This window comes from Aphis gossypii, chromosome 2 (genome assembly GCF_020184175.1).
Source record: "Aphis gossypii isolate Hap1 chromosome 2, ASM2018417v2, whole genome shotgun sequence".
NCBI lineage: Eukaryota > Metazoa > Arthropoda > Insecta > Hemiptera > Aphididae > Aphis > Aphis gossypii.
The window spans coordinates 7,667,180-7,683,822 of NC_065531.1; the positions used below are offsets into that span (position 1 = coordinate 7,667,180).

Sequence of the window (16,643 nt, forward strand, 5' to 3'; positions counted from 1 at the left end):
CGCGTTCGTCGGCTCCGGCGCAGAACACCACCAGAGCATCAGCCATCCGAAGTCCAAGCCGGTCGTTGACTCCTCCGTGCGCGCGTTACGTTATAATATTATATATACTCTCGTCGTAAACACACCTATTGTCGTCGTCGCCGCCGCTGTAAAGTTTTTGCGAAAAAAAAATTTTTGAAAAAATATCAAATAAAAACACCCGTACCGGTGCAGTTGCAGGCTGCGTGCGTGTGCACCGCGCGACGACGATCCGCCGCGTGGCCACAAAACGGAAAACCCGCGCGTAGCGCAGTAGCGATTGGTCGTCCAGCGTACGTACACGGGACATGACCGCTATAGCTGCAACCGCCGTCCAGCCCGACCGCTCGTAACCGCGGCCGCGCTATAACCGCCGAACCACACGCCGACCACGGTCGTCACAAAAGCCGCCGATACAGCAGCCGCCGCAGCGGCTATCGTCGTCACGTCCAGTCGGAACGTCTGTCCGCGATCGCCACCACCATGACCACCGCAGACAAATCAGTTTTTCGTCACCATCACTGGTCGTCGTCGTCTTCGTCGTTCAAGGTAAAGTCGGAAATCGTTCGTATTGTCTTACAGAGACGAGTAGTTTAATTAACTTTATACCTACCGTACCATTATATTTACAAATCCTTTCGGAGCCGATTCCAAGACTGCAGGACTAGAGGGTGTGGGAGCAGTAAGAGTGACTATTTTGAAGACACGGTACCTAACTGCGGTATTTACTAAATAAGTACAATTGCCTACACACTTTGGTTTTGAAACTTTGGTGTGAAGTTAAAATTTAAAATACCAACACGAATATTAAATATAGGTACTATTTCATTACATAAATTGTAATAATTTCGTTTAAAATGTTTTAAATTTAAATCACTGCATGGTTGCTTTATTAATAAATACAACTATTATAAAAATGTATAATAATATTATAAATTTATTACCTTCACAATTTTTTTTAACTTTATCATGTTAAATTCTAAAAACATCAATTAGTAGACTTAAATAAAAATAACGACATAAAAAACCATTCAAATTCGTGAATTGAAAAGAAAGAGAGAAAAAAATTCAATAAGTATAATACTGGTTTCAAACCCTCGCGCTCGTGAAAAAAATATAAGTTCCTGTATAATCTATACATCAATCTATCTGTACATCTATTTTTATACATTATTAATTGACTCAATTTGAATTTTGCTAAGCATATTTGAATTTCGTAGGTAATCCACATATAATACTATACTTTAACGTCTTAAACTATAAGATTGGTTCTGGTGAATTCGTGTAAACCACGTTTAATATATTTGAATTTATAATTTAAATAATAATTGGTATATGTGTGTACTAACGTACTGTATACTTATAAAGAAAGACTATGCAGTTATACCGTTATGTTTAGTACCTATAAAAAGTAAATATAACCAAAATATTTGTATGTAAATTAGATATTGAAATGTATGCACGTGTCTAGCAAATATTATATGAAACATACATACTTACATACACATTAGACAGAAAATGTATAAATATAACTTTGTAATTCAATAATAATAATAACTTATTTTGACATTTTGTATAAAATATACATAATTATTTTAATACCTATAGTATATTTAATAATAATAATATAGTCTAAAGAGTATAGACATATATAATCGTGTTATGTGCAAACGTTCCAGATAATAATAAAGAGCCTCAAACTTAGTAGAAACTTCAAATCGTCACACTATTGATTTAGATGATTATAGATAAGTATAATCAAGTGAGTACAATAGAATCGAGGTCTAACGAAATTTAAATCTTATTTAAATCTTATACGGACATACGGTATTACGGTGTACCTGTATTGGCTATGGCTATTGAATTCGTTCTAAGTAATCGAATGTATTGAGGCAAACGTGTCGATTGTCGATTGATAATAATCGTAAACAATAAACAATCAAACGTCGAGTGTGTTCTCAAAATCATTCCTAACTCATCATTATTCATCAATCATTATATTATATACGTTTAACATTTACCTCATTTCGATGTTTATGTATATTGTATACATAAAATATGAACGTTGTCTATCATCGTCTATGGCGATGGATTGGATCCAAGTAGATACACATTTTCAATCTACTTCGTAATTTATTTCAATCGTTTCTTATTTTCATTTTGTTAAATTTCAACAGATATTAAACTGTTTATTTTTTTTTTTTCAAATTGATATTGATGGTTTTGTATGAATTAAATGAACGGCATATTTATTTGGACAATGTACATTATTATGAATATGTCTACAGCTGTAAGATTTTATTGTAATTACCTAATACAATTACCATAGCCCACAATAATACTAACTAATATTAAACAAGTATCTATACATATAATAACTAAATAATTGAATACGTTTTTTGATCAGGGTAGATAATTATTGAAAATAAATATATGCAATTAGCATTACGTGTTTCAAAATGAACAATTCAAACATTTTGATCACTAAGTAGTGAGTACTCGTATAGGAAAGAACAGCTTATGAATATTTTTAAATTTAAAATAAATACTTTTATCAATTCATTCATAAATCGGATTGAAAACTCGTATAAATAACAACAAGTGTATACGATTTGGATTAGTTTAACGAAACAATCTTAGTTATATGTATTTGTGTGGTATTAGACGTTATATTTAAACATTAATCAGTTTTACGTACCTACATCACAGGTATAGGTACATAATATATACACAAATGCTCTTCGTGAAATGCACTGTATACACGAACACGATTGAGATATAATAAATAATAATAATCATATTCAGATCTGAATGAGACGCGTTTTCCATCGACAGTCATAATCTCATTCGTACATAACAATACTATAAGTACAATAACATAGGCGGTCAGGATATACCTCCGACGTAGTCCCGTAAACGATAATCGATATTCCATGTAACTCTTTTTAAGTATTGGATGGCTTTATGAGGGGTTATAACGAGTTATTTCTTTTGTGATCCTGATTAACGACGAACAAGATCCTAATTGGTTGTCGGTCATGCACGTTTGTCATGAGTCGAAGCAAATGTATATAATATATATATATATATATCACGACAGCTGACGATACCTATGATGAAGAAATAGTAAAAAACCATTTTTTAAAAGAAAAAAAAGTAATCCTAACTAAATTATTTAGCATCGTTCATGTAGAAAAACGGCTGGGAAACAAAAACACTGCAAGTTCAATGACTGCAGCACGAATGACCGCAGGAATCCGCGCGGACCGCAATGTCCGTATAAACGAACGTGCGTCACGCGTGACTCGGGAACAATTACGATTACTGTTCGTTTAAAAGTTCCATTCATATCGGCGGCGGCGAATACCGTATAAGATGGATTTTGTATCTTGTAATAATATTGTATCTATCTATATACTGCAGTGTTCCCGAAACAATATTTATTTATTCTTTTTATTTTTGAAAAATCAACACGGACCGGTTCTCATGAGCCCCCCGTGAATATTTCCGGCGCGTCATCAGAGGAAAAAAAATAGCGCATATACATATGCGTGAAGTTATAATGCGATAAGAAAAAAAAATCCTAACGGAAATTATTATTTACTTACAATATACAAAAACTACAGTCTACAGTAATTATAAGTTACTCGCAACGTACACTATAAATATATATACGAGTGTCGAGTACGCACATACGAATACATAAAATATACGGATGGAATTATTATAATAATAATTACACACTTATAAGGTTATTACTCACAGGTCTCTCCACGAGTTTGTCACACTCGACAACTTGTATTTGAACTATTATTTACACGGTTAGAAAAATTATTAAGTTATGTACGAGGACTAGCACGGCGGTATCAACGTGTCATACTTATATTATAATAAAGCTATACCTATATTTTGTGCTATGTAAAAATAATTTTTGTAAACCTTATGCATTATTATGTTTCTGTACAGTAAATGAGATATAAAATGTCATCAGCATTATAACTGTAAAGTTTATCGTCCACAAAACACACAACTATTATAATTTAGTATATAAAAAATAGTATACTCGTAATATGTATATTATACAGGTTGTTGTACGAACATGCATATTATAGAGTTTATTACGAACTTATATTTGTATATAATGAACTCGCTGTATCATTAATGTTGCTGTATACAAACTTAAGAACTTGGCTATATTATGTCTTGGATAATCTGTACTCCGTAGGTAGAGATTTATATGAGATTTACGAATTAAATCTAAATGGAATAATGTAGAATAGTATACTCCGTATATACAATCGTACGAAAAATAATTTGACACCAATTTGATCCATTATGTGAAAAAATAAAATTGAAGAACTTGAAGGTTACAATCATCATTATCGTGATTCGTAATGGACTACCACGTGTGCGTAAACGAAATCGAATCAATTTTTTTTAACCCATCGAAGGTTTTCAAATCAGTTCTATGCATGTTTTCGTTTTCTATAATTTGAGTAAGCTGTTTTATTAGCCTGGTTATTCGCAGGCTCACCGGACAATTGTCAAATATGCTACTGCTACGGAATTAAATGGATTTACAAAAGCATAGATGTTAAAGAAATCATAAAAAAAAATATCCAAAATAAATTTATTTTATATATGTTGATGGAAATTGATAAAAAGTTGTTAGGTATCTATTAAATTATTGCTACCAAGCACTGATTAAGTGGCAAACACGTCTTCGGGATCTATTCACGAATAGCTATTTCACGTACAGACTATTATCAATGTTAATAATATAATAAGGAAGCTTGTGAAACGACGTTTGGTCGGATGATCTGCAGTTTGTAGCATAAAATAATACAAAGAGAGAAACCACTGTGTATAAATAAATATCGTGTATACAAATGTTTGTATTATAATAAATACTAGTTAGGTACTGTATTAAAAAAACAACGGGATACCTATAAAACACAATAAATAATAAGCTACTGTACATAGTTTGTATAGGTTAGTGTGTTTTTTGTATTGACGCGTCTTTTTGAATACACTATATAGGTAATATATTAAGATGATTTGAAATATCATCAGGTGATACTAATGTATTTCGATATTACTGTAGTATATGTTTAATTGAACTAGTAAATGTGCATTTTAATTTATCTCGAATAAAGACGAAAGTAGATTCCATTTGCATAGACATAATATCTATATGTTATAAACGCTGCATGTAAAAAAGATTAAAAATCAAACGCAACACCAACAGGACCTAATAATACAAGTACCCGCTGAGCTTATAAAAGACATTCAAACATAATTTGCTGTGTGAAACTTAAGAAAGATATGTCAATTCTTAATGTAGCCAATGTAGGTACCTAGATTAACATTATAGTGTGTGACAGTGAATAGTTTATGTGTTTTTTAAAAATTCACACGCAAGACGGACAACGACCGATCTATTTTATTTATTTTTAGTTCCTATACGTTTTATTGTATAATCCAAGATCGCTGCCAATTTTCCTGAGAGACATTCTTCTGTGAACCATTTCTGCAGGTGTGATGAGTTCGGTACCAATACATTTGTCAAACAGTGGGTATTAATTGAAATACTCTATAATAAATCTATAGATATGTAATGTAGTTATATATATAACATATATTGTCAAACTAGACAATAACATAATACTCCCTGTACCACTTCGTCGATGACCGATAAACTCATCAAATTGTCATGAGAGTTATTATATTAACGCAATGCAATATAATATTAGACCTCGATGAATGTGTTACACACGTTACACGTATACATGGTACCTTATTCCAACCTGCGTGATTTTAAATTATAAAACCATTAGCTTTTTTTCATCAACACAAAAAGTCAGAACCTATAAAACTTATATATGGAAACTATAAATAGATGTTCACGTTATATTACTTTTCCGTTATGTTTGTAACATACATAAAAGAACGTGTAGAACATGATACAAATCTATAAATTCTAATGTATTTATATAAACTTGCTTCATATAATGGAAACTATATATATATATGTATTTAGGTACCAACTACCAGTGAACTCAGTGCCGCAACTATCGGAGGTGCACAACCTCCTGTGCGGCTGTGCCAGCTTTGTCTTTTAAATGCTATACTTTTTAACTCACTTTAGACTTCAAGTTAATTGTTGTCAATAGTTGATAGTTGAGACTTTTAAGAAGCAGAAGTGTTCAAATAAAAATTGTATTATACAAATTTTTAACCACCAACAGTGATTATTTTCAGAAAATATTATGGTTACTATTACGGTAACTTATCCATTGATCTATTAAGTATAAATTCCTTTTTATTATCAAATTGATTATTATTATGAATTATTATATTACCATAATGTGATCACTGAAAAAAGTAAAACAGAAATCTAACAGATTTAATTTGTTACCTGTTGGCTGTTAATATTAGGGTAAACAATTTTAAATTAAAATATAACGTTTTTAAAAAGAAATTTAATTTAATTTTTATTATTAACATACTGATTTTTAATAGTTTTTTAATTTTTAGAAAATTTTCAAACAACCAATTTTTATCCTGTTGATACTATTCCTCCACTACGGGTAACAGTTAAATTATCATGAGAGACTCGTATAAAAAATATTATAGATAATAATTATCAATTATTTATTTAATGGAATTATTGAAATTAAAATATAAGTGTGATAAAAAATCTATTTTTATAGTTGATGACTGTAGGACTTAAAGGTAAAAGGGGTTTTATTTAGTGAATTAAAGATTTTTAGAGTTCAAGATAACTTTTTAAAAATGCGTGATGACTTAATCACCAAACAAAAAGATCACTTTTTTCACTTTTTAAAATATTTTGGTCACTTTTCATTTTTTTAATAAAAAATAATTAGTATCAAGTGATACATATTATATATAGTTTAAATTATAATGACTTGGTGGTAGTTGGTTAAACTCTTACACACAACTTCCAACGACCAACATACATAATTGTGACACTGAATAATGTACTACAATATACATAGGTACATACGTTTGTACTTTGTACTTTATAATCTATACTCCATATAATTATATTTGAAATTTAAACTATACCTAAAAATTTTAGTTTTTTTGTATACCTGTATTTATTAAACGAATCAGTGAAATCCAGCAAATTTTTAAGTGCTTAAAATTTTAAGTGTGCTCATTGTATGCAGATGACTAAACAAATTATAATTAAATCATACTGAAATTCATTATTTATTATAATACGTATATATTATATTAAATAAAAACACAAATGTAATGATTATAAAATACATAGTATATTAATGGGCACTATTATATTCTGCAGTTACTGATATATAGACAGTTATTGCCAAAAGATATTTATTGTCGTTACCGAAGCGAAAATATAATTGATGGATATATATTTTTGTCAGAATATACCGTTTTGCAATAAACCCAAACTGCTCGATGAGAAGATAATTGTGTACATATTTTATGGCCTAACGGGGATATCTTTAAACTCCTTATTAACTCTTATACACGTTTACAAAAATAGTCGTATTAGTGTATTTATTACCCGTTAAAAACATTTTGATATCAGAAATATACGAATAAATTCGTAACAGAACATATAATTATACCGATACGATTGATATGGATAATAAATAATTGAATGACTCGTACATATTTTATTATGTCGGAAAAAATCTCGGTAATTCACAAAATATACAATACGTAGAAGTTTTACTTACAATGGCTTAATATTTTACACGCTCACTACACAGTCCACACGCAATTGTTAGGCCGTTACTATACATACGTATATATATATATATATATTATATGTAATATTATACTTGATGTATATATGACATTATAATATGTAGTACCAGACTAATAATTACATATTAAACTTTATATTTCACGTAAGGCTATATTATTAAATACTATTATCCAAAGTATATAAAAAGCGTAATTCCTGAGAAACTACTATAGTTGGAACTCAAGTGTCACCGAGGACGAGCGAACGTGCCCGGTAAAACCACCCCGTCCACAATATTATATATATTACTACATGATATAAATTATAATACGGTACGATGATGGTATAGGAAACCGGCGAAAGTCGTAACGTTCTCTTAGGCGTGCGCAGCGCCGACGGAATAAAACAATACGACCATAAACCATATTATGAGCTGGTAATGATAACGCGGGGCGATTACGTCGTCCTGAGGATTTGGGTCAATGGGTCTCGGGCGCGTGAATCATCGTCGAAATATCTGCCCGCCCGTCGGCTGGAGTCCGTGCGTGGTATACGAATGGCCGATTGACGAACGTGGTTAAGCCGGTACAAAAAATGTGGGTTATAGGTATCCCGCGATATCTCGTACACCCAATCTCCACCCAATCGCGTGTGTGGGATACGCGTGCACACAAGTCTCCGGCGGCGGCGGCGGTCCCGTTACGATCGGGGGGCCCCACGACGATCGCACACACACACACACACGTCTTGCGCTGTGTCACGTTTGAAATCGTCGTGTACACGTCGTCCTGTATAGCGAGATTCATACGTAGCGGTCAAGGTTACACACCGTCGTCGTCGTCGTAAACGTTCGTATATTCGTTCCGAAATGACTGCCTGTATACTGTCGGCGTATAATATATTGTTATTATGCGATACGCATTACGAACAGTATTGTAATATATGTACGAAAAATATATTATTTAAATCGCGTTCGAGTGGTTTTTGATTTTTGGCGTTTCATCGCCGGGCGGCTGCGATAGAAAAAACGATATTAATATTATGTCCTAGTCACCGCGCGCGCAGTCCGCAGGCGTCACCGACATCAACGCCGAACAATCGAAAACGTATCGATATATTATTCGCAATAATATCGTACCTATTATACGTGTAATGTATTATTATTATAACGGACGTGGAATACTCGCCGATCGGAAATGGCAAATGGAAAAAAAAATAAAAAATGATAATAACGCCACAGCGTCGACGTATAATTCGCGTATACCGTTACACGGTGACTTTTTTCTTATAATTTTATTTCTTCTTCTCGACTTATTACAAACGCATTATACACACACACGGCCGTATTATAAACTGTATTATAAATGTTAACATGTATACCTATTATGTGTATTTGATCCAGATTTTATATACACGCGAGCGTGTACAGTACGAATATTGCCGGAAGACGCGCCGCAGCGACTGATGGTTTCTAATTACACGATTAATTACAAAAGTTTCTTTGAAACTGTACAATGTACACAGTATAGTAGGTCATTAGGCGTTTTATTATCCAAGTACAAAGACGGACGTGAAGTGATGTTTTTTTTCATCCGTTTTCCATATTATATAATATATATATTAATGTACAATTATTATAAAGTTACGATTCTATAGTTTGTATATTATTTCGTGTTTACATATTATACATTGATGATCGACACGTTTAAATGTTAATAAAATTAAATAACTGTTTGATATTTTTTACTATACGCTTGTAATTGTTATAATAACTAGGTACCTACTGTGTAAAACTAATATTTTTCCATATATTTCACTATTTCCATTGAAATTGTAATGCATTTTTATTAAATTTCGTATACAAGTATAAAAAATTTAATAAAAACTAATAAACCAACAGGGAATTTCTAAATATATCTTATTGTTACCTTCTGCAGTCAGTAATAGGTATTGCGTCAAAATGACTTGAAAAATAAAAATAAGTTACTGATGATCTTTAAATTTATAGAATTTGAATAAAATAAATTCTAGAATAGAACCTCCTTAAATTACAAAACCAGTTTATTATATAATTTATACAGCAAGCAATTTGTTCATTTTATTTTTTATTCAAATTATTGAATAATTATCACAATTAATTAATACCTACCTATAGAAATATATATGTTATAAACATATTTAGCTTACATTGATAGTGATAATATTCTATCATTGCATGTTCAATAAAATTACAAATTATGAAGAAATTAGATATTTGTAAATGTTTTATTTATATTTAATTCCTTTCGTTTTATATTATCTTTATAGTTACTACGTATAATTTATGTACTATCCCTGTGTAAGTATACGTGGGCTGAACTTTGTGGAGGAAATGGTGAATCGCTGAAATACTTGCGGGGCGACGCGCTCGTCGATAATTTGGATTGCATCGGTCCCAATGGTAAACCTTATCCAGAGTAAGTATAAAATATGATTTTATTAATAAAAAATAAATGTATCGATACAGTTAGAAAAATTGATAAAAAGTCGACCCAGTTTTTGAAACGTTGTTATTTGTTGACATCATTGAATAATTATTCTATTATTAGTACCATTCTGTTTAATCGGAAATCATCGTAATTTAAAATTAATACATTCAATTAGTTTTTAAAATTATTTATTTATACAAAAATGTATAGGTCGATAGTAGCCGGCACGTATAGACGCACTCACAACTGGGGATCATCGAGGACAGGACGAGACGCTTTTCACACTGACTCGAAACCTAGTCCCGAAACCGTACGAGAAACACTACTAAAAACCTATAAATTTAATAATCATAATGAAGATTATACGATCAGTAGAACTGGTAAGTAACAGTGTATTCACATTTAATACTTGCTTAAAATTTAAAATATTTACATAAATAAACATATATATATATAAGATTACCTACATAATCTAACCTATATATTTTAATAGTTGTCTTATTTATTTCACAATTTATTACAGTTCATTTTAATGAGTCAATTTGTTTTCATATTTATTTTAACTGTCTTTAAAGTAATAAATTTAAATTAATATATTATAATATTTATTTAAAAATGAGAACATTTAGATTAAATAATGTATGTATGTATATTATGATAAGTAAGAAAAAAACTGATACAGTTATTATACTTATTTTCAGGCTTCTAACACAAATAATCTGATATTTGGCTTATTTTTTTATTTTTATTATAATATGTTGACAAGATAATTGACATTATTTTTTTCTGTTTTTTTGTTTCTCACATTGTGCGACCATTCAATTAAAGAGTAAAAAAAAAAATTGGTAAAAACTAAATCGATATCATAAATAAATGTAATAACTCTCGAACGAAATATATCGGTCATATATATTATATAGTTATTATAGTTATTATAGTTATACAATATGTACCTATACTACATGTAGTATACTAGTATGTAAAACTTCAGATCATTTATTGGAAAAATAAACGGTTTTCGCATTATATATACGACAACGTGAACAACTGCGCAACGAATCGAGTTTTATTCGGATATTTAACAAAATAAATATCTAAGTATCTGTAAATTCAATAATGAAGTGTACATAATTTTTTATCCCAGATAAAAATGGTCAAATAGTTCTAATGCTATAGTATTATTATTAAAATAATACATACTATCAACTATCAGTATTATATTTAATATGTTTATATTTTACTTATTGGCAACATTTAATATTGATAATAATATAATCATATTTTATGTACTATTTCAAATTTCAAGGTTAGGTTAGATTTTTTTATTTTGCTAAAAATGTTCAGGTTATAATAGTAAATATTATATTTTAGTATTTTACATTAAATTTTATTCTATTCTATTCTTTAAAAGTATTTATTTGTATCATTGTATTTTTGTTAAATTATTATATACAATTAACATTTTTATAATTTAATAAAATTAAAAATAATAAAATATGAATTCTCATTAGCTATATCCAGGCACGTATACAAGGGGGGGGGTTAGGGATTCAACCCCCCCCCCTCCCCCGAAAATTAATAGTTGTGTAGTTTATTTATATCATCATTCATCGATAAATATTGATTATTGTAAATTTTTTTATGAACCCCTCCCCGAAATTTTTTTTTGTGTACGTGCCTGGCTATATCACTAACAATAGATATAAACCGGGTGTCATGCCAGTTGTCGACATAACTAATAAGGTACCTAACAAATAAGAGAATTTAGAACACACATTTTTCAATAAATTATTTTTTTAAGTAAAATATATTTCCAACGAAGTATAATACGACTCAATAAAAATATATTATTTGTACCTATTGATTCCATGAAATACGGATCAACATAAATTTCAATAAAGAATTTTTCTAAGTAAATTGTACGATTCCAACATTTCCAACAAAAAATATTTTAGATGAAATACGATTCTGGGGAAATCTAATAAAAAAAATAAAGTATGATTCTATATTTTTAATTATCAGTACTTCATATACAATTACATCAATACAATTTTATATTTAGCCTGCCTTTATAAAATAAATTTCTCTTCAATATAATTTTTATAAAAATGCATACAGATCTTAATATCTACATATGTACGATAATTTTTATTCAGAAGATTTTTGCTAATCATAAGATCATATTCAATAAAATTGTTATAGGTGATCATAATACAATAATGTAGGTTCCACACTTTTGTTTATCGGAAATTAACTTTCTGACGACTGTATATCTGTATAGGTATTATTTATTCGTACCTAATACTTAAGCAAAGTAGATTTATACAGTATTTTTTTTAATATAATACGTAGGTATATAGGTAGTAATATATAACTTAATTTTGAATATTTGCAGCAACAATAAACTAATACGTATAATAAATAAATGATTATTTTATGATTTTTCAGCCCGAGAATATGGATCAACACCAGCTGCCAATCGTGAACTATGCCAAACTCCGAACAGACTGTGTCGAACCAGGTACAATACGACTGCACCCATGTACGGTGTGTCGCTGACTTCTGGCCAACCCGTGACTATCGTTCAAAAATTCCCGGATCTGTTGCAACAAGTCGTTTATGAAGTTTGCGAGTAAGTATTTTAAGTATATAATTAGTATATATATTAAGCACGAAGTAACTATTACACTCACTGTCGAACACATTGTTGTGTTCATTTCGTCATTATTATTTTTTTATGTGTGAAATAAATTATTTTATAATATTATATAGTATTATACGTTTCTACTGTCGTTTATTTATAATGTATGCTAATACGTTAAAACGTATATACATATATACATAGTAAAAATTCGAACACAGTTTGTATAATCGTACGAAAACCCATCAGCTGCTAATTTTTAATCTAACTATTTTATTATTATTATTACAGATCAAACGAATGCGACGTGGTCAGAGGTGAGTGTACGCAAACGTACGTACCATATTTGTTTCTGGTAATACCTTTGGGACCGGTGACACTAACCGGCCAGGATTACGTGCTCGTGGAAAGTGGATGCGTATGCAAACCAAAGGGTTCCAGGTCCACCGCACACGAACTGGTGTCTACGATTCCGGCAATGCCTCGTCCGTAGAATGCTTCTATAAGTACACAACGGATAAAAGCCGTTTAAAAGTCATCGTATAGAAGAAATACACCTCGCCGTTTATAGTATATTTATATCATATAAATATATATTATATAATATTGTCGTGTACAATATAATTCATACTATTGGATATTATATTATACATACAATAATAAAATACCGTATCAATTCGCACTGTATAGGTACTATAAAATTGAGTCATGAGAATCGTTCAAAAATATACCAGACGCCTCGTTAACTCCATGACACATCCCTAAATATATCATATGTTTTTCATATATTTATCCGTTTACTGTTTAAGTACCTGTACGCACTATTTATACTCGCGAATAAAAATACGACTACGTACATTAACGTTTTATTGTTAAGTTCACTCGTTCTACGTTCATCCCTAAAACTGCAATGCCGATGTATACATGACGTTTGTTATTTTGTAGAAAGTCCGTTCACCTCATCTAAAACACTTTATATACGGGGGGCAACTATAGCTCGTACCTATATAACCTCCTGACGTGAAAAAAATTCTCATGACACAACTATACATAGTTTATATACGTATAGGTACGGGATATGCTTTATTATTATAGTGATGATATAAATTACGTGATTATTATTTATATAATATATAATGCTCAACTTATGCATTGGCGCCAAATGCTTTTAATTTATAACGTATAAAAACATATGTACCTATTTTATAATACTGTACGCAGTTTGCCTTACTGTAATAGTCAATATTTTACACAAACAAATTTAGTATATTCTGTACCTACGATTTTTTTTTTATTCATGTGATACTGTAATAATTATTAATTAATTTAATATGTAAAATAATAAATTAAGTTAATTATTAATTTTAATAGATTATACCAATCTAAAATTTGAATATATATAATTTTTTTTTACCAAAGTATATCTTAAATTATGAAGATAACATGTCTAATATTAACATTTCAACTGACCGAAAACTCAGATTCAATTATTGGACATTTTTAAAAAAAAAATTCTAAAACTATAGTGGTAAAATATTTGATAAAAATAAAATCATTAAAATCTGTAGTGATTTATGTAGTAACATTATTAAATTATAGATAGTAAATACTTTAAACATAAAGTAGGTGTAACCACATACATACCTAAAGATTTTGACGATTATACATATTACACAGTATTTGTACCTATGTACAAATTATATGCTCAATAATCTGAAGAAATAGAAAGTGTTTAGAAAAACATCTTACTTACTCGCATTTATAATTTGTAAATATACATAAAATTATAGAAGTAATTAATTTCATAAGTATAGTAAATACAATTGTACAGTAGGTGCTTTTTGTAATTTATTATTAATGAGTTATACAAATATTATATTTATTTATGTGTAAGCAAATAAAAAATAAAATGATTCTTAATAAAATTGTTTGTATTATGTATAAATTATGTTTTGTTATACTAATAATATTTAAATAGATCTTTTTATTTACCTATCCGGACAAGATATATTTGTCTATAATTTATAAATCATTAAAATCTGTATATTTTAAATATATTATCTATATAATATATAGGATATAAACGATATAATAAAGTGACAAACCCGTATATAATAAATAATAATTATATTGTTTCCGTCTTAAAAATATACAAAAATAAAAACATTACAAAATATATACTTTCAATTCTATATTGCTACTTTAGTGAATTAACTTATAGTACAAGTCCTATACGATATTATTTACCTACGTTTCACTGTGATATCATATCAACACGAAATTGGTTCTACTGAAGTCTGAACCCACATTTTCATTTTGTTATGCAGGTATAGTACATTTACTACATTTGTAAGAAGATGACAGCACTTGCAGAATATCGAATCAAAACGACTTTATAAAATCATTAGTCTGCTATAGTGGATAGTATTATATTAGTTAATAATTTAAATAAAGACAAACTGCCCTTTTATATTATTATAATTAAAAATTATTTTAATGTAAATGGTACATCCATGTGAAAAGAATTTTGTCGTAATACTTTATACTTTTAACTGTAGGTATATATGTTTAATATTTGATTGATAATGGTGTTTTTATTTTTTTAATATCAAATAAGGTAATTACTTAACCTTTCGAATATATTATATTACTATAGTATGTATATAATATTAATAAATCTGATTTATTAAATCATATAATATATATTGGTATCATGATTCATGACAAACTATACTTCGTAAAATGGGAAATGATCCCTAAGGTATTCTAGTCCATCCCTATTTTCGTAGTCATTAACTAATTGTTTAAGTGTATCCCTTTTGCGATTTTTGGATAGTTCGATCGCACCCGCTATATACTGGTTTATTTTCATTTAGTTTAAACTTTTTTCCATTTGGGTAGTTTCAATAAATTTCCATATTGTTTTATGACATGAACTCAATAAATTATTAAAGCAATTATTTTTCTAAGTAAACCAGGTATAGTAGATAGATCATAGACCTTATACTTAGTATAAAGTCTATGAGATAGATGCATAAAGCAATTCCACGGTGAAATAGGATATCCGATATCTGGAGTTCCTCCTTCTATGTCTATTGGATGTTCGATCCACGTATCCTCAAAATAGGAAATATGTGCTTCTACACCTTCATTATTAGTGTAATACGCAAGGCCGCTCGCAGAAATGTCGGGGGAAGAGGCAGCGAAAAAACAATACACTTAACATAAATAAAATGTTTCGGAAGTTTAAACAAATTATTATTATTATTATTATCTAAATGAGCGGGGGGTGCCGTGCCCACCCCCGTGAGCGTCCTTAGTATTTCACACAATGACTCAAATGCGTCAATAAATGTAACTACTAACTAAAATAATTTCTTACTTTTCACGATTATTATTTTCGCCGTTTTATTTTCTCGATTCTCACATGGACATCATAGTGCAGTAGACAATTTGTATTGCATAACTATACAGGTAATAGATAAGTATGCCAGTGCACAATCATGTAATCACATTTTTATACTCTTAATTACAATGCAAATAATTTGTTTAAAAAATATGAATATAAATATTTAAAGAATAAAAGTGTAAAACCAATATTATGATATTCCAAGTCTAATATACATTTATACCGTAGTGATACCTATTCTTGTCATCAAATAAATGTATCTGTAATTTGTACAACATTGTATTTATTGTGCCTATAAATATAAGTATAAATAATAAATAAATCGGTTATTGCTTTTTTAATGCTTTAAAACTAATT

The 16,643-nt window shown here is 29.4% G+C and overlaps 1 protein-coding gene across 2 annotated transcripts; it reads left to right on the forward strand.

Moving 5' to 3' along the window:
* Positions 1-14,822, forward strand: LOC114125788 (uncharacterized). 2 transcript variants are annotated; one of them, XM_027989560.2, is made up of 5 exons: positions 1-567; positions 10,076-10,224; positions 10,447-10,616; positions 12,685-12,868; positions 13,169-14,822. In XM_027989560.2, exons 1-5 carry the CDS (start codon positions 502-504, stop codon positions 13,368-13,370), a joined length of 771 nt encoding a protein of 256 aa, XP_027845361.2. In that variant the 5' UTR covers positions 1-501; the 3' UTR covers positions 13,371-14,822. The 2 variants fall into 2 exon arrangements, with proteins under 2 accessions (XP_027845361.2, XP_050056670.1); XM_050200713.1 differs by lacking the exon at positions 1-567 and adding an exon at positions 1,742-1,780.
* The last annotated feature ends 1,821 nt before the right edge of the window (positions 14,823-16,643 follow it).